At 34.2% G+C, this 19153-nt stretch overlaps 2 protein-coding genes across 2 annotated transcripts; both read left to right on the top strand.

The window, feature by feature from the left end:
• The first annotated feature begins 3188 nt into the window (after positions 1-3188).
• On the top strand, positions 3189-7751 carry LOC100807607 (cellulose synthase-like protein D4). The gene is made up of 5 exons (XM_014766620.3): positions 3189-3640; positions 3876-4274; positions 4601-5405; positions 5869-6632; positions 6736-7751. The coding sequence occupies exons 1-5, from the start codon at positions 3189-3191 to the stop codon at positions 7697-7699; spliced, it is 3384 nt and encodes a 1127-aa protein (XP_014622106.2). The 3' UTR covers positions 7700-7751.
• A 3168-nt stretch (positions 7752-10919) lies between these two features.
• Positions 10920-17272, top strand: LOC100806543 (probable sucrose-phosphate synthase 3). The gene is made up of 12 exons (XM_003545099.5): positions 10920-11585; positions 12039-12271; positions 12395-12458; positions 12883-13578; positions 13809-13943; positions 14189-14320; positions 14406-14582; positions 14677-14734; positions 14822-14880; positions 15125-16066; positions 16164-16291; positions 16836-17272. The coding sequence occupies exons 1-12, from the start codon at positions 11301-11303 to the stop codon at positions 17116-17118; spliced, it is 3192 nt and encodes a 1063-aa protein (XP_003545147.1). The 5' UTR covers positions 10920-11300; the 3' UTR covers positions 17119-17272.
• The last annotated feature ends 1881 nt before the right edge of the window (positions 17273-19153 follow it).

The raw sequence follows: 19153 nt of genomic DNA, 5'->3' as shown, positions 1-19153 counted from the left end.
ATATAACATCCATTGAGTATACGTTGAGTGAGAAACCATCCAATAATTCTGAGATGTTCACCTCAACAAATTAGCTTCATAAATAAAACAGATCAACCACAAGAAAGAGTTTGCCGCATCAAAATAGAGCGGAAGCAAACACCTGCTAATATTGGTTCAAGCATCCAATTGATAGAGAACACGGGAATTCAAATATAGGATATAGAACAGGCCAAAGAACATTTCATAAAATTGCAAATGCAGAACTGATTACCTGCTAATATTCATATTATAAATTACTATATAATAAAGCAAAATGTATGAAATATAAGAAAATTAAAAAAATAATAAAACTTTGGAAGAAACTGGATGTCTACACAGTTCTACTTTTGGCCATCAGTGTATCATCCAAGAGGAAAATCAAACTCTAAACCAAAATAATGCAGCAAATTATCTACTGTGAAATACTTTAACTGTTAGAAATCACACCCACCCTCAATTTTTACTGCACTGTGCATATCATTAATATTGCACCAATCGCATACAACACACATTACATCCAAGGATGAACAATTCATCCAGGTCAGAATCCAGTGATTAAAAAGATATTCATACTTCTCATAAAAAAAAAAAAAAAAAAACAATGATCCAGAAGCAAATTCCCATTCTTTGTAGGTGTTGGTGATAATCAGAAATAAAATGAGTATAGGATGCAAACACACACCAATAAGAAATAGAAGTAACTATCTTTTCTTTATCAACATCCTTTTATCCAATTTGCATCAGAAATGAAAATACTCATCCTTACCATTAAGTTCATCCAAAGCAAGGCAATAACAGTTCATTAATAGGTAACTTGGTACTGTAAATATTCATCCTCATTTACTATCATCCCTAGTAATTAATTACAAGTAGCAGCATGAATCACCCAAGTCAAGACACGCTGCTACATTTGCAATTTGTAAATGGAAAGAGATAATGGGATGGCTGTTCCATGGCATTCTCCATCTTGGGCGACGTAGAGGAGGTGGGGCCAGGAGAGGATGTGATAGAGGTAGTATTTCATCTGGTAGTTCTCAGGCAAGCAGAACAGGTTGCACGCCTGCATCGCCAGTAGGTCCTTCACCGTAGCCTTCCTTATGCACACCATTTTCCCCCCTTTCCCCTTTCCTTTCTCATGTCAATAGAAGCTCATAATAAGTTTCAAATACAAACAAACACTCATGAAAATAATCATAAGTTCACATTAAATAACATAGAAAAAGTTGATTTTTATTTAATTTTTTTTTAAAATGCAATACCCAGTTGATTTGACTAAAGATCTATCCTAGTTCAACCTGGATCACATATACATTAATGATCCTAGGAAACCGAACTGGTGTGCCCATCGGAATTTGATTGGACCGTCCAATCTAGTCCGATTCTTCAAACACTACCTAGGAGGCCTTTGGTAAGAAAAAAATTTGGAGTTTTGAAATTTAGGCTCTATTTGGGGTGATTTTCTGTTTCCAAGTTTAAAATTATTAAAAACTAAATTCAATTTATGTTTTGAGTTGTGAGTTTCAATTTATATTAATTTTGAAATTTTAAAAAGTTATAGTAAATTAAAAATAGATAAAATAAGTTCACTATTTTATTTTATCATGCTTCATTATAAAATCATGCAATATAAAAAATAATTAAGCATAATAAAAATAATTAAAAAGTATTAAAAAATTAATAACACAAACATAACACTAGTAATAATATGTTGGGTTATATAACACATCTTTACAATTTGTATTTAGTTTTTATCAAGCAAAAAATTACACGAGTAAACATAAAAGTGCAAAAGGTTTATATATCCAAAATGTGATAATAATAACGATTTAGTACAATACAATTACGATATTACATTAGCTGAATCCCATCATCATTGAGCCAATCGATCTTGAAAATTTGCCATTCGATAGGTATATGTGGTAGTAACTAATGATGCCCTATGTTGCTATGTCATGTTATTCCCATCTAATTCTTTAACTTCAACCTTTCAACCTTTTCTTTCACATATTAAAAAGAGAATCATCTTGTATTTCCATTTTAATAAAATTATGAATAACACAACATGTAAGCGGTATATATTTTTGTTTTTTCAAGGCATAAGACAACATTGATTTTAGAATAATAAAACATAATTTTAAAATCCCAAAACATCTTTCAATTACATTATCTAACCAAGAATAATGCATATAATTAAATAATTCTTTTAGACCTTGGGGTATTTGTTGGTCTCTATAATCACACAAGTGATATATAGTTTTCTCTATGATATGGTGAAAGAAAACAAGACATGACCAAGTATCCAGAATCCACTAGATAATATTTACCTCGAGGAAGAATGAGAAATTAATAATCTAGGTTCTTAATCGTTTTTTAAAGACTCTTGAGTCATTCAGTGTACCCTCCCAACCAATTATGACAAATGTAAACTTCATATCAAATAGATAACATCACAATACATTGATAGTTGGTTCAAGTTATTCAATTGATGTTTTATTATTTCGTAAAAATATCACCAACAAAGGACCAAGTTTTTTCTTCTTCAAAATACATAAACTTCTTAACCAAATTAAAAAAATAGTTTAATCGTATAAAAATAAAAAAGTATTGTATGAACAAAATTTAAACCAAATAAAGTTTAAAAATAGAAAGAGTTGAAGATTGAACATAAATAGAAAAGTTATAAAATCAAATAGTTTACATGTATAAAGAGAGATAGAGAGCGACACACTTCTATGAATTCGGAAGTGAGACTCCTGAAAATAGCATTGTAAGATAGACTTGGTCTCGCACCATAAATCATTCTTCTTCTCCGCCAACATTCTATACTCCGACAAATCTCTTATTGTCGATCAAACTTCTTCTCTCTAACTACTTTTGTTCTCTTACCATGAATAATTTGAACTTTGATTCTTATCTGTCATTGTAGCTATAACATGTTCAACATCCAATAGATCTTGCCACGGTAAATTAATGTTGGTGTAATTTCATTTACATTTCCTGTTCCATTAATTTCTCTTCAGGAATCATCATCAAGCTATTTATCAATCAAAATGGAGAATAAGCTAGCACTGGAATACAATATACATGTAGATTTTGTTAATTAATAACTAGAAAAAGTAGTAAATTATATAGGTGTACGTAGGTGTGAGGTGTAGCAGTTAGAAACAATGTCATCCATTAATAGGCAACCTTCGAAGAAATCTGCACGTAATTCTGGAGGATCAACATCTCAAGGGTCACAAAGCTCTGGCGGGCCAAGTGTTAAGTTTGCGAGAAGAACTTCAAGTGGGAGATATGTGAGTCTGTCAAGGGATGACATTGATATGTCCTCAGACTTATCAGGGGATTACATGAACTACACTGTTCATATACCTCCTACCCCAGACAATCAACCCATGGACTCATCTGTTGCAATGAAAGCTGAAGAACAATATGTTTCTAATTCTTTGTTTACCGGGGGATTCAACAGCGTCACTAGAGCGCATCTAATGGATAAGGTCATTGATTCTGAAGTCACTCATCCTCAAATGGCAGGCTCCAAAGGCTCTCTATGTTCAATTTGTGATGGCAGGGTCATGAGGGATGAGAGGGGACATGATGTCACTCCCTGTGAGTGCAGGTACGTCTTATTATTAGGTCCTGCTAACCGGTGTGTCCTAAAGATATTATTTAAATAATTCAAAAGATAAAGTAATTATTGTAGAAGTAATAAGAAATTTTTTTTAAAAAAAAACATAATTTTATGTCTTTCAATGAGAATTTTTCTCCTTTTAACTTTTGACATTATTTTTTATTTGATTCCTTGTTGAGAAATGAAGGGAAACTAACTAAGTTACATAATAATTCAAATTTAGGTTCAAGATTTGTAGAGATTGCTTTATAGATGCACAAAAAGAATCTGGTATGTGTCCCGGTTGCAAGGAGCCATATAAAGTCGGGGAATATGAGGAAGACCTCACAGATCAGTATTCTAACAATGGGGCATTGCCATTAACAGCGCCAAATGGTTCCAAACGTAACGCAAACAACATGTCAGTTATGAAGAGAAATCAAAATGGAGAATTTGACCATAACAAGTGGTTGTTTGAGACTCAAGGTACCTACGGAGTTGGTAATGCATATTGGCCCCAAGATGAAATGTATGGTGATGATGGTGATGATGCCCTAAAGGAAGGAATACTGGATCAAGAGAAGCCATGGAAGCCTTTGAGCCGGGTAATGCCAATTCCATCAGGCATCATAAGTCCTTACAGGTTAATTAATTATATCAATTTATGTTGCTCATAGTTTGTAATTATAACCATGATAATAAGATTTAAATACATTTTTTTTCATTTTTATCTCTCTGTAATTTTTTATTTTAGTTTTTATAAAATGTATTTATTTTATTTTTTACTGTATAATTCAAAATATTTTTTTGCTGTTCAAAACATTATTTATAAAATTCTTTAAAGATGAAAAATAAAATGAAATTATTTTTTACATGGATGAGAATAAAAAATATTAAAATAGAAAAATGTATTTAAGTGTAATAATAATAATTTCATGATGAAATCTATGTCAATGTATGTATTTGCAGGTTACTTATCGTGGTGCGACTTATAGTATTGTGCTTTTTTTTACACTGGAGAGTGGTAAATCCAAATAAAGATGCAGTATGGTTGTGGCTTATGTCAATTACTTGTGAGATATGGTTTGGCTTCTCATGGATTCTAGATCAAGTTCCGAAGCTTTGCCCTGTGAATCGTTCCACTGACCTTGAAGCCCTTCATGAGAAATTTGATAGTCCATCCCCATCAAATCCAACAGGGCGATCTGATCTACCCGGTATGGACGTTTTTGTGTCCACTGCTGATCCCGAGAAGGAGCCACCTCTAACCACTGCCAATACCATTCTTTCCATATTGGCAGTTGATTACCCTGTTGAAAAGCTTGCATGCTACGTTTCTGATGATGGAGGTGCTCTCTTGACCTTTGAAGCCATGGCTGAGGCTGCAAGTTTTGCTGATTTATGGGTTCCCTTTTGCCGAAAACACAACATCGAGCCGAGGAATCCAGAGTCATATTTCAGCTTAAAAGTTGATCCTACCAAGAACAAAAGCAGAACTGATTTTGTGAAGGACAGAAGGAGAGTTAAGAGGGAGTATGATGAGTTCAAGGTACGTATAAATGGCCTTCCAGATTCCATCAGGAGAAGATCTGATGCATTTAATGCCAGAGAGGAGATGAAGATGATGAAGCATATGAAAGAGAGTGGGGCTGACCCTTCTGAGCCTGTCAAAGTGTTAAAGGCCACATGGATGGCTGATGGCACCCACTGGCCTGGTACATGGGCCAGTCCTTCTGGTGAACATGCTAAAGGTGATCATGCTGGAATACTTCAGGTACCACACCTACCTAGAAATTTTTTATTTTTTTATTTTTGAGAAAAGTTTAGTTGAATTGAATTCCAAAACTCAGATAGAATCATGATAGATCTTACATATTATGTATGAACAAGGTTCTTACATCCACAATAAAAATCAAATTCGATCATATCCTTTTTATGGAATATGAGTCTATGTTACTTATCAACTTAAACCAACCTTTGTTGGCACCTAGCTAGCAAATTTTATTTTTCTTGCTCAAAAAAAGTTTAGCTGAGATGTATATCAAATACTGTCCACCATCAAGATTTTCATAGTAATGTGTTGCTTACCTATTGGATCAATCATGTTAACTAGCTAGCAATTTGAGTAACCAATAAAATAAAAAGATATGATGAGGATATCCAAGAATCAATTTAACTTAAATTTGGTATATAATAATAGTATTTTAATCCAACTTTTTTTGCATTAATGAATGCAGGTGATGCTAAAGCCACCAAGTCCCGATCCGTTATTTGGAACTGCAGATGAAAAGATTCTAGACTTCACAGGGGTAGATACACGGTTGCCAATGTTTGTATATGTTTCTCGGGAGAAACGACCAGGTTACGATCACAACAAGAAAGCTGGTGCGATGAATGCATTAGTTCGAGCATCTGCAATTTTGTCGAACGGGCCATTCATTCTAAACTTTGACTGTGACCATTATATCTATAACTGCAAGGCAGTACGAGAAGGGATGTGCTTCATGATGGACAGAGGTGGCGAGGACATATGCTACATCCAGTTCCCACAAAGATTCGAAGGCATTGACCCTTCAGATCGTTATGCAAACCACAACACTGTGTTCTTTGATGGAAACATGCGAGCCCTTGATGGTCTACAAGGTCCAATGTACGTGGGAACAGGATGCATGTTTCGACGATTTGCTCTATACGGATTCGACCCTCCAGTAGTGGACAAGGACGCTGACAATAAGAACGATGGTAAAAGGCTTCAAGGGTCCGAAACGCCAGCCATGAATGCCAGCGAGTTTGATCCAAACCTTGACGTGAACTTACTCCCAAAGCGCTTTGGCAATTCAACAATGCTGGCTGAGAGCATACCCATCGCAGAGTTCCAAGGACGTCCTTTAGCAGATCACCCCGCCATCAAGTTTGGACGTCCACTCGGTGTTCTTAGGACACCTCGCGAGCCACTCGATGCTACTACCGTAGCCGAAGCCGTATCTGTCATTTCTTGTTGGTTCGTCTTTAATAATTTCTCTATATGAATTAGAAAAAATTGAAGCATTTTGATTTGAATGGTTTATGTTAACTTGTTGTTGTTGTCTATGCATGCATAATAGGTACGAAGACAAGACTGAATGGGGAGACAGAGTGGGATGGATATACGGATCTGTGACAGAAGATGTGGTTACAGGATACCGCATGCATAACCGGGGATGGCGTTCTGTGTATTGCATAACGAAGCGAGATGCATTTCGTGGATCTGCACCAATTAACCTCACGGATCGACTGCACCAGGTTCTGAGATGGGCCACAGGCTCAGTTGAAATATTCTTCTCTAAGAACAACGCATTCCTCGCCAGCAAGCGCCTCAAGCTTCTCCAGCGTCTCTCTTATCTCAACGTTGGCATCTACCCCTTCACCTCCGTCTTCCTTGTCGTCTATTGCTTCCTCCCCGCTCTCTCTTTGTTCTCTGGTTTCTTCATTGTCGAAACTCTCAGCATTGCCTTCTTAATCTACTTGCTCATCATCACCGTATGCCTGGTTATGCTGGCCATTCTGGAGGTGAAGTGGTCTGGTGTGGAGTTAGAGCAGTGGTGGAGAAACGAACAGTTTTGGCTCATTTCTGGAACCAGTGCTCACTTGGCTGCTGTGGTGCAAGGACTCCTCAAGGTTATGGCAGGGATAGAGATCTCTTTCACGCTGACGTCGAAATCTGCCGGGGAAGATGAGGATGACATGTTTGCAGATTTGTATATAGTCAAGTGGAGCTCACTCATGGTTCCGCCAATTGTTATTGCTATGACCAACATCATTGCCATTGCGGTTGCTTTTTCCAGGACTATTTACAGTGCCAATCCACAATGGAGCAAGTTTATTGGAGGTGCATTCTTCAGTTTCTGGGTGCTTGCTCATTTGTACCCGTTTGCAAAAGGGTTGATGGGGAGGAGAGGCAAGACACCCACTATTGTCTTTGTGTGGTCAGGTCTCATTGCCATCACACTTTCTTTGCTTTGGGTTTCCATTAGCCCACCCCAAGGTGCTGACGGACAAGGTGTAGGGGGAGATTTTCAATTTCCATGAAATAATAGTAATAACAACATTAACAATATTATTGCTAATGCTAGGCCTGGTGGGTGGCTGTGGCTCATGTTTTTAGTTTTTCTTTTTGTCTTATTCTTATTATATGTTCGTAACAGTCATTTATTTTTGTAAACCTTTAATTCGCATGTCTTAAGTACATAATGTGCATCTGGGTTAGTTGTTACTGTCATTGACCATTCCATTTTTTCCATCCTCAAAAGCATTACATGTTTATGTTGTTTGATTTATTCAGTAGAGTAGATGAAATGTTAAACATCTTAGTAACTTAAATTAAAGTGAACTAGAGGGAAAATGAGGTTCAAATGAATCTGAAAACGGACTATCCTTCAATTGTTTCACTGGTCAAATTGGTGGCAGAAGAAAAGGGTTTGGCAAGCCTTTTACAGGTACAAATCATAATTCCTTAAAATTTAATTGAGCTTAAGTACTTAAAAAAAATGGTAACCAATTTGGCAAAATATTATAATTAATTCTTCTTACTGTACTCTTACAAATTACGTGCTGCTTAAGCAACTAAACATCAGTAAAGTAATCAATTTGTTTGGGTATTTGTTGTAGCACTAATTGCTAACTTTACTTACAGGAATGGGCTGCCCTAATAAGTGGCTCACTGTTATGGACTATATTTTTGTTTCTGGGTACATATGGGCTGTCTAATTTTTGTATTTACAGGATGTACCAACCCCATGACAAGAAGGAAAATAAAATAGTGGAAATAAACAATATCAATTATTTTAATGTATGGAAATTTTTACAAAAAATAAAATGTATTATGTAGTATATGATACGCAGAGCATTGAGCACGTGCTATGGAATTTTCGACGAGTATGGATATTTTAACGATTTACAAAAGTCTCAAGATGGTTTAAATTTTCAATCTTTTAATTAGCCCATAAAAATCTCAAGTAACTAGATCGAGCCATCTCGGAGAACCCTTTCATTTGGCTTTTGGTCTTTTCTAAAATTTTACGAATACAAAATTTATCACATAATTCTCATTGTTACGTGTAGGAGAATGTTAATTAGAACACTAGTTAAAAAAAAATAAAAGAGAAAAATTGTTATTAAAATTAATAAAATTGAAGATTATTAACATATTTATGCAATAAGTTTTAATAATGTTTTTATTTTTTTAATTTGAAGATTATTAACATCTTTAGACTACTCGTGAAGGGTTCCTAAAATTTACCAAAGATAACAAAGAAGAAGCAAGACAACAAGTAACGTGCTTCTTTTTTGATATATCAATTGGAATCGATTCAGTGAATCAGTCTAAAACAAAAGGATAAGTGTGACGAAGTGCCACAAACACTAGTTTGTCTGCTTTTGCCAACTCTCACCCAAATTGCTACCTTCTTTGTCTGATTGCTAAAGGAGAGGACGTGCCAATGAAATCAATCTCGAAACTAAAATTTGGTGCAATCAATTCAATGCATTACTAGCTATTTCGGAAAGACATATTTTGTAAAAGGCTCAAATTAAAAACAATGAAGGGAAATATGTTAAGAGAAGAGATAAAGTTTGGTTGATGGTGGTTACCACTTTAGGGATGATGGCTCACTTGCCACAAACTTTCGCATCAAACACATGGGCGACACCTTTATTTTTAACCATTTTGTTCAAACATCATAGGCTTTGGTGTGTGTCAGACAATGGAGGCAAGTTTTTAAATATATAAAACAGTTCAAAAGTATGAATTTTAAGTTACAATGCGTCATCACATTTATTTAATGAGTTTTTTTGGTAATTTATTTATTTATTTAATAAGTTTGAAAATACATAAGATGCCAATTTTATTAAAGTATAAAATATATTTTTTATCCGTAAAAATCAAAAAAATTAAATATCAACAGATTTATAATAATTCACACACTAAATTTAATAAACTAAGATAATTAAACTCCATTGACAAAACATAAAAAATATTATTAGATGATCGTGCATAACTATATTTATTATTAATGAATTTAAATTAATTTAATTTCTAAAACTAAAATATTTCGTCAGATCTGTCCCTCAAGTAGAGAGTCAAAAACTGAATATAACCAAGTTGAATTTATCTTGCAAGAAGCAAGTGGAGTTGTATAAGTTGCATATCAGCAATAGCATGGAGAAATGAAAAAGATAGATGCTGAATCATATAAAAAAAAAATGGTGCTAGCTAGTGAGTGCTGAGGACTGTAGTTTTGTGTTTAGTTTTTTTTTTTTCAAGGAAAAGCTGATACTAGAACTTATAAGAGGGACGAAATAAGAGAATGTTAAAGAAGCCGATAAAAAAAAAAGAGAATGAAAAAGAATTGTGGAAATTTAATCCCACACTCAATTCATATTACCTAACTTTATAATTGACCAACCTTTAATTGCGTTATCATGCTCTATGGGATATGAGTACAAGAAATGAATATCATATGTAAATACGATGTTTTTTTTTATAAAAAAAAGGAATATATATATATATATATATATATATATATATATATATATATATATATGTTATAATATTTAAGTTAAATGTAATTATAGTAATAATACATTTCCAATATTTTATTAATTTATCTGTTCTTTTTTTCTTCTTTATATTTTCTTAATTTGTTACTCGTATGAATTTTTATCATTATTGCATTATTTATTGCACAACTTATGAGGAAAGTATTATGTAGCCAAGTTTTGATACACGGTCACTCGTATAATAACATATATTGACAGTCCACACGAGTATGAAATGGATACGTACGCGTTATCAATTTTGAAATATGCGTGCATCAGATTTACTCTACAAAGTGGACATTCATAGATATTATGAACTTGCTTAAGGCAAATATTACAATTTTGAAAATTTAGAAAAATAGTTTAATCTTAAAAGAAAATTTTAAAAATTGCAAACTACAATGAAGCAAAAAATTCAAAGGAAGGGCAGGTTTATACATGGAGTAATGTGGTTTACACATCAATTTTTTTTACAATATAATATGACCTAGAGAAATAAAAAAAAAATGAACACTTCCTTGCTATTTAAGAAATAAAATTATTACAAGAATAACAAGTAACCAATCCTCCGCAAAACAAAACAAGATTGAAGTAGTATTAATATCCTAGTCAGCAATAACACACTCTTTATCAAAACATACTAATCTTGTGATTGATGTTCTTTAATGAATAATATTAATGAGTGCATATCATGAACCACACAAGACAAGGCAACACACACAAATAAGAACAAACGAATGAAGAATATGCGGGGCCCACCATTCCGTGCCTACCATGTGGTCAGGTTCTCTTCTTCTCCATTTCCTTCTCCTTCTTTCTTTCCTCTTCAACATGTCTTATAAAATTCCCAGTCATACTCTTCTTTCCAACACAACCAAATAATCTCTTGCACCTTAATTCTATAGCATACTCTGCCTCTTCATTGCATAGGCACGTGGACGGCCATGTCAATGAATTCCCACGTAAAATTCATGAAATTCTCCACGTTCTGACTAAGGTTTTTAGGTGTGTTTGAAGACAACACTGCACTGCACCAGTGTTACACATATATATAGATAACAACACAAAAGAAACTTTGTATATATATATTCTAATGGCTGGCAATGAATGGATTAATGGGTACCTTGAGGCTATACTATCCACTGGAACTGGGGCTGGCACCGTTGATGAGCAAATGCAAAAAGCAGTGACTCCACCAGAAAGTGGACATTTTAATCCCACACAGTACTTTGTGGAAGAAGTGGTGTCTAGTGTTGACGAGTCTGACCTTCACCGTACATGGATCAAGGTGGTTGCCACTCGTAACACCAGGGAACGCAGCTCAAGGTTGGAGAACATGTGCTGGCGAATTTGGCATCTTGCCCGCAAGAAGAAACAGGTAACAATCATATTTCATTTAGTGCTAATTGCTTAAGGTTCGAACTCCTGTCCGGAGAGTTGTTTACATTTAGTGTCTGCCAATACTTCAAACAAGATTGGTTCTGAAGAAGAATACTTGTTAGGAATGAAGAAAAAAATAACACTAAACATGACAATAACACTTGATTTCAAAGTAGAATTGATAGTAGTATATATGTACATGTGCACGTAAGTTTTTTAATACCTGTTTAATGTTTATTTGTTTGATTTTGTTGAATGCTATGCAATAGAATCTCGAGTGGCCAAGCAAAATGTTGTTTGGTTTAAATTGTAAATTTTCGTTTTTGTTGTATTTGCTTTTTCATTCGATGAATTTGGGGGATGTGTGTGTGTGTGTGTATATATATATATATATTTATTTATTTATTTACCAGAGTGATTGTCAGTGAAATTAATGGGGCACTACTTGTAGTTGGAAGGGGAGGAGCTGCAGAGATTTGCAAACAGAAGATGGGAGAGAGAACAAGGACGCAGGGATGCAACAGAGGATCTGTCTGAAGAGTTGTCAGAAGGGGAAAAAGGAGATGGCGTTGGGGAGATGATACAAATTGAGACATCAAAGAAAAATTTCCAGAGGCAGATTTCCAACTTGGAAGTATGGTCTGATGACAAAAAGGAAAAGAAGCTTTACATTGTCCTCGTAAGGTATATTAATTCTCCACTTTCTCACAATCATTTTGCATTCAATAAATGTGTTTAGCCAAATTTCTTGATTGTGTATTACTAAGGTATATTGATTGTTTGACTATGACCCTTGTCGTTTGACAGTTTGCATGGTTTGGTTCGAGGAGAAAACATGGAGCTTGGTCGAGATTCTGATACTGGTGGACAGGTATTTGACATTGTTACATGAATAAGCTGTGACCCTCCCATTTAGTGTGTGTTTTGATGCCAGTTGGTGAGATAAATTATTAGATGGTCTGAGATGATCATGGTCCTATTAATCTTTACGTATATGACAAGTAATGAGCTGTTATTAATTCTTTTTCATAAATGAAAAAATTCGGGTACATGTCACATAGATTAGTCAAAACTATGGATAGGTGATAGTTCTAAATTATCTAATAATTTGTCAGTTGAAGTAGCTTAAAAATACTTTTACTCTCAAAACAATCAATCTTCCTTCTCATTTTTTGTCTTGGAATTCAAGAATATGAATTGGAATTCCCAAAAACATATTCCCAATTTTTATCAAACATAGCCTAAATTGGTGGTCAAATTCATTGATTCAATTTCAACCAATGTATTTTTTCCAGATTAAATATGTGGTAGAACTTGCTCGTGCACTAGCAAAAATGCCAGGAGTGTATAGAGTAGACCTCTTCACACGCCAAATCTCATCTCCTGAAATTGATTGGAGCTACGGAGAACCTACAGAAATGCTAACTGCAGGCACAGATGAGGATGATGATAACATTGGGGAGAGCAGTGGTGCATACATCATAAGAATACCCTTTGGTCCACGTGAAAAATATCTACAGAAAGAACTTCTTTGGCCCCATATTCAAGAATTTGTAGATGGGGCTTTAGCTCACATTCTCAATATGTCAAAAGTATTGGGTGAACAAGTTAGCGGGGGGAAACCAGTGTGGCCACACGTTATTCATGGACATTATGCTGATGCTGGAGATAGTGCTGCTCTTCTTTCAGGTGCCTTGAATGTGCCAATGGTGCTCACTGGTCATTCACTTGGAAGAAACAAGCTAGAACAGCTTCTTAAGCAAGGGCGTCAATCGAAGGAGGATATCAATTCAACATATAAGATAATGAGGAGAATAGAAGCAGAAGAGCTTTCCCTAGATGCTGCTGAACTTGTTATCACTAGCACAAGGCAAGAAATTGATGAGCAATGGGGACTTTATGATGGGTTTGATGTCAAGCTTGAGAAAGTTTTGCGTGCTCGAGTTAGACGTGGTGTCAATTGTCATGGCCGATTCATGCCAAGGATGGCGGTAAGAATGCAACTAGGATCACACACTCAGACTCAATGTTCGAAAGTCTTTTATTTCTTAAACCTTGGTGAAACTTCTTTGGAAAAGGAAACAACTATGTACCAACTTTTTCAAAGGATGGTTATATCAGTTACTTTATTTGGTGTTTTCTTATGCACCTTAGCATGTCTTAAATTCTCAAATTTAAGATAACGTGTTGTATGAAGTACTAATGGTTCAAAGTTATGTAGGTTATCCCGCCTGGTATGGACTTTAGCAATGTTGTGACACAAGAAGATGGCCCTGAAGTTGACGGGGAGCTCACACAGCTTACTCGTGGTGTTGATGGGTCTTCAACAAAGGCTCTACCTACAATCTGGTTAGAAGTGAGTAACTAACATGTCTACATATCTTGAATTACATTGAGTTCTTCATAAATACTTATAGGAGAAGAAAATAAGAAGGTAAAATGAATTAAATTTCTCCTATAAGTTAAGATCACTTTTTTATAGAAGTTTTCTTATGAAAGAAATTTGATTCATTTTGCTTATTGTTTTCTTTCCTAGTTCTTTTATAATTATCCAGAATCAATGACTAGCCTTGTCAAGTTATAACCGATAACTTTGTGCAGGTGATGCGTTTCTTCACAAATCCTCATAAACCTATGATCTTAGCCTTGTCAAGGCCAGATCCGAAAAAGAACATAACCACTTTGTTAAAAGCCTTTGGAGAATGCCGCCCCTTAAGAGAATTAGCTAATCTTGTAAGTTGACATAATTCAACTGCTCAGTACTTGGTGGGAACTATGGTTGAGAACTTGTAAAAAGGACTAATATGTTTTCAAACAGACGCTTATAATGGGAAACAGGGATGACATAGATGAAATGTCCTCTGGCAATGCTAGTGTGCTCACAACAGTGTTGAAATTGATTGATAAGTATGACCTGTACGGGCAAGTGGCATACCCAAAACATCACAATCAATCTGATGTTCCAGAGATATACAGATTTGCTGCAAAAACAAAGGTATAAAATTTATTGAAGTTATAGTATATTTTGAGATCTAACTTCTTTTGTGATAACAATGATGGCCAGCTAACTAGTTTGAAATTTCTCCCAGGGTGTTTTCATAAATCCGGCTTTAGTGGAACCCTTTGGCCTTACTTTAATTGAGGCAGGTTTTTAACTAACTAGCCACTTTTGTAATATTATTCTTATTTTGATGCTGAAGTGATTATTGAATGTGCTTAAACTCATGCAGGCAGCTGCCCATGGACTTCCAATGGTGGCCACTAAAAATGGGGGACCTGTGGACATTCATCGGGTAATTTAAGAATTAAAAGTTTAGATAGTCAGTTGCATGATGCATGCTAGGAAGTTCATAATTTATTTGTCAGATGGCACCAAAGCATTGGAAAAAAATTTGTAAACCAAGATTTGAATTCCCACTAGGAGAGTTACTCACATTCAGTATATAGTGATTTGGATATTAATTGTACATCCCATATTTGCTTTTTCTTGTTTTATTTATGTTGGAAATCAAAGCTCCTTTTGAATTGTGATGTTAGGCCCTGAACAATGGTTTGCTTGTGGACCCTCATGATGACATAGCAATTGCCGATGCATTGGTGAAGTTGTTGTCAGAGAAAAACATGTGGCATGAGTGCAGGAAGAACGGTTGGAAGAACATACACCTTTTCTCATGGCCTGAACACTGTCGCACTTACTTGACCCGGGTGGCTGCCTGTAGGATGAGGCATCCACAATGGCAAACCAACAATCCAGAGGATGATAAAGCTGTTGAAGAAGAAGAGTCTTTCAACGATTCGCTCAAGGACGAACACGACATGTCCCTTAGGCTCTCAATTGATGGTGACTTGGCTGCAGCAAGTGGAGGCACTGGTCTAGATATGCAAGACCAAGTTAAACGCATCCTAAGCAAGATAAGGAAGACAGATTCTGGCTCAAATGGTAATGGTGGTGGAAATATCAATATGCTGCTTGACAATGTAACGAGCACTAGCACTAGCACTAACACTAGCAAATATCCTCTATTGAGAAGAAGGCGTAGGTTGATTGTTATAGCACTTGATTTGTATGACAATAATGGAGCTCCGGAGAAGAAAATGATTGAGATGGTGCAAAAGATAATTAAAGCTGTGCAACTAGACCCTCAAACTGCTAGAGTTACAGGGTTTGCTTTATCAACTGCTATGCCAGTGATAGAAACAGTAGAGTTCCTAACATCAGGCAATGTTCAAGTGAATGAGTTTGATGCTTTAATTTGCAGTAGTGGAAGTCAAGTTTACTACCCTGGCATCAATACAGAAGAAGGAAAGCTTTTGCCTGATCCAGATTATGAGGTACATATTGACTATCGTTGGGGGTGTGAAGGTCTTAAGAAAACCATTTGGAAACTTATGAATGGTGATGAGAACAGCCCCATTGAGGAAGATCTCAAATCCAGCAATGCACATTGCATCTCATACAAAATAAAGGATCTTAGTAAGGTATAAATCAACATGACATTTACCATTATATTAATTTACATAATGGCTAGCTGGGCGCACTAAGAGATAAATGATAATCATGTGTATTAAAATTCAGGCAAAAAAAGTTGATGAGTTGAGGCAGAAGCTTAGGATGAGAGGTCTACGTTGTCATCCTATGTACTGCAGGGGGTCATCTAGAATGCATGTGATTCCTCTTCTTGCATCTAGAGCCCAGGCACTCAGGTAATTACCACTTCATCCTTAACTTCTAATTTATATTTGCAATCAACTCATAATATAAAGCAAGTAATATTGAGTGCATGATTGGTTTCACGTTGAGTCATCCAAAATCACATTAAAATAGTATCAATTAACATGCATTTTGAGTAAATGTTCACGTGTTCGATCTGGCGTTAAAGAATTGATAGCATGTTATGATCTAGTTGGTTTAAAAGTTGCATCAATTTCACACACACTTAACATAAAAGCTGAAATAGATAGTTTCCAAATATCATGGGCATGTTCTTTGTGCGAGTTTTCTCTCGAGGAATGTCAAATCAAACGCTACATGATTCTATGTCTAGAAACGATTTTAGTTAAAGTAATCTTATTTCGAAATTTTATACAAAATTTTATTACTAACTTTGTTTTAAGAATAAAAGCACCCAAACTTAAATTGATCGACTAATCAATTATATTTAGAATCAATTTAATTTGAAATCAATTTTTCAAACGTTGGCCTAATCACAAACTGAATGTTAATTATTTGCTTAAATATGTTAACTAGGTATCTCTTTGTACGTTGGAGGTTGAACGTTGCAAACATGTACGTCATCCTTGGAGAAACCGGGGACACGGATTATGAGGAGATGATTTCTGGAACTCACAAGACCATAATCATGAAGGGAGTGGTGTCTAAGGGTTCAGAAGAGTTACTAAGAGGTCCAGGAAGCTACCAAAGAGATGATATTGTCCCAAATGAGAGCCCTCTTGTTGCATCCATTACTGAAACAACACATGAAAACATTGCTAATGCTTTGAAGCAACTTTCCAAATCTGGAGGAATCTGAAGTGCTACTATATATTAAGTAATAAATTTATGAGAGTGGTATGAATATCTTCACATATGTGGTCACTTTCATATATTACACACTTTATCCATATCTATTATTTTTTTATATCTTATTTTTCTTATTGGATCATATCACTTATTATATATACTCATATTTATATCTCTTTTTTCTCTTTTTCTTTCCTGGTGTTAACGAGAAGATTGGTGTTCTCCACCAATCTTTTTCCTAAATTTATTTACCACCACAGTCAAAATGGAAAATGAATTGATGTAAATCATGAGTTACCTAATGCATATATTGAATGTGGCTAAAGTGTAACTAGGTCATGCTTCTCTTTGCTACAACATATTTTTCTTGATAGACCTTCAAGAAGTTACATATAATTTTTCTAAAATATAAATAAATTGAATTTGTATAATCATCCTGAAATTGAGATACTTAAATTTCACTAAAACAATTTCATTAGCACTCGAAGAATTATAAGACAAAACACGCCCATGGTAGTAGCATCATCCGCTAAAGTTTATCCCTTTTTTATGCATTTATCTCGGCCTTATGTGTGTTTGAGAAAACAATGAAATTTATGGGATGAGACTTTCCTACTTAATAAACTGAATTTTTGCTAATTAGAGTTCACTCCCTAATCCTTATGTGATAATGTGAAATATATATATATATAAATTAGGAGATCAAATAGAAATTTGATGTAAATGTGAGAGATGTTAACTCGTTTACATGAGAATGTTAAGACCTAATATATCTTATTTGTCTGAGATATATTATTTTAGATTTTTTTATCAATTAGGTGAATTTTTTATATCCACATCTATTAAAATACTTGTCATGATGTCTCACGACGACAAGTCTATCTTACATATTTATCTCACAAATGTTTTTGCAAAAATTCAATAGATAAAATACATGAAATTCTAATTCTAGATGTTTGCTTTGATGCATGAACATAATGCAATCACTCTATGATTTTATTAAGATATTCATTCCTTTTACTTCTATTAGAAATTACATTCTATCAAATGACTAATCCCTAAAACTGACTATCGAGCACCTAACTGCCAAAAGTATACAATACATCTTTTGATTTTTTTAGACCTGTCACACCCTAACTAAGGGTTTAGTCTCTCGTAGCCATGAGAGGTCTTACATGTGAAAAGGGGTTTGGAAACTGATGCAAGAGAATGAATGAAAAATAGGAATAGAAAATGATGAGAGAGAAGAAAGAATTCCCTAAGAGAAAAATGTTAGACTTTAAGTGTGTATTAGAGTGCTCCGAAACTATGTGTGTTTTTTTCTTCGACTTTTGGGCAAAAATATTTCTTATTAATATTTTTTATATTTCCTGTATCTTTTTGAATTTTATACCTCATTTTCATATTTGCAAGTTATAAATAAGAAAAATATCAATTCTTAATATTTAAGTAAAAAATAAATGTTAAATAAATATTTTTAAAAATATTTCCATTATATTTTTATTATAAAAAATAGCTCATATTTAACGGTTATCAAGAGATAAAATATACTTAATTTTTTTAAAAAAATTGTTATTAATTAATGTGTATATTGTTGACATGGATTAGACACATCGACAATGCGTTTAAAACCATCGGCTAAGAGTGATAAAAAAACATTTTTTAAAATTGGAGAATTAAATAAAATAATTTTTAATATGGAGGAAAAAAGAAAATAATACAAATTTGAGAAAAAAACATTTAAATTTTTATATCACTTGAAGTAATTTATTTTTTGATCCGATTAAGAACCATCTATGCACGCTGTATTAGAAAATTCACAAATGCTGCTTTCAAAAAAAATAATAGTATTGTTAGAATTCAAATTATAACAATATATTGATATATTACATGTTTGGCCCACTATATATTAAACTAATTGAATAATATATCTTTTCAATTCGAATTGTTAATTATAAAACCTCATCATTCCCGCTATCACAGGGGAAATAATTACTTTTATCTTTGTGAAATTATAATATTTGATTTTTTTTTTACAAATAATA

The sequence above is a fragment of the Glycine max genome, chromosome 14 (assembly GCF_000004515.6).
Source record: "Glycine max cultivar Williams 82 chromosome 14, Glycine_max_v4.0, whole genome shotgun sequence".
In the NCBI taxonomy this organism is placed as follows: Eukaryota; Viridiplantae; Streptophyta; class Magnoliopsida; order Fabales; family Fabaceae; genus Glycine; species Glycine max.
This window is presented reverse-complemented; position numbering and strand designations above follow the sequence as displayed.

Bases quoted from the DNA above. Each gene is read 5' to 3' on its own strand.
- LOC100806543 (XM_003545099.5), top strand. From the start codon at position 11,301: ATGGCTGGCAATGAATGGATTAATGGGTACCTTGAGGCTATACTATCC. The intron at 11,586-12,038 runs GTAACAATCATA...CACTACTTGTAG, and splicing joins TTGCCCGCAAGAAGAAACAG to TTGGAAGGGGAGGAGCTGCA. The intron at 16,067-16,163 runs GTATAAATCAAC...ATTAAAATTCAG, and splicing joins AAATAAAGGATCTTAGTAAG to GCAAAAAAAGTTGATGAGTT.
- LOC100807607 (XM_014766620.3), top strand. From the start codon at position 3,189: ATGTCATCCATTAATAGGCAACCTTCGAAGAAATCTGCACGTAATTCT. The intron at 4,275-4,600 runs GTTAATTAATTA...ATGTATTTGCAG, and splicing joins GGCATCATAAGTCCTTACAG to GTTACTTATCGTGGTGCGAC. The intron at 6,633-6,735 runs GTTCGTCTTTAA...CATGCATAATAG, and splicing joins GTATCTGTCATTTCTTGTTG to GTACGAAGACAAGACTGAAT.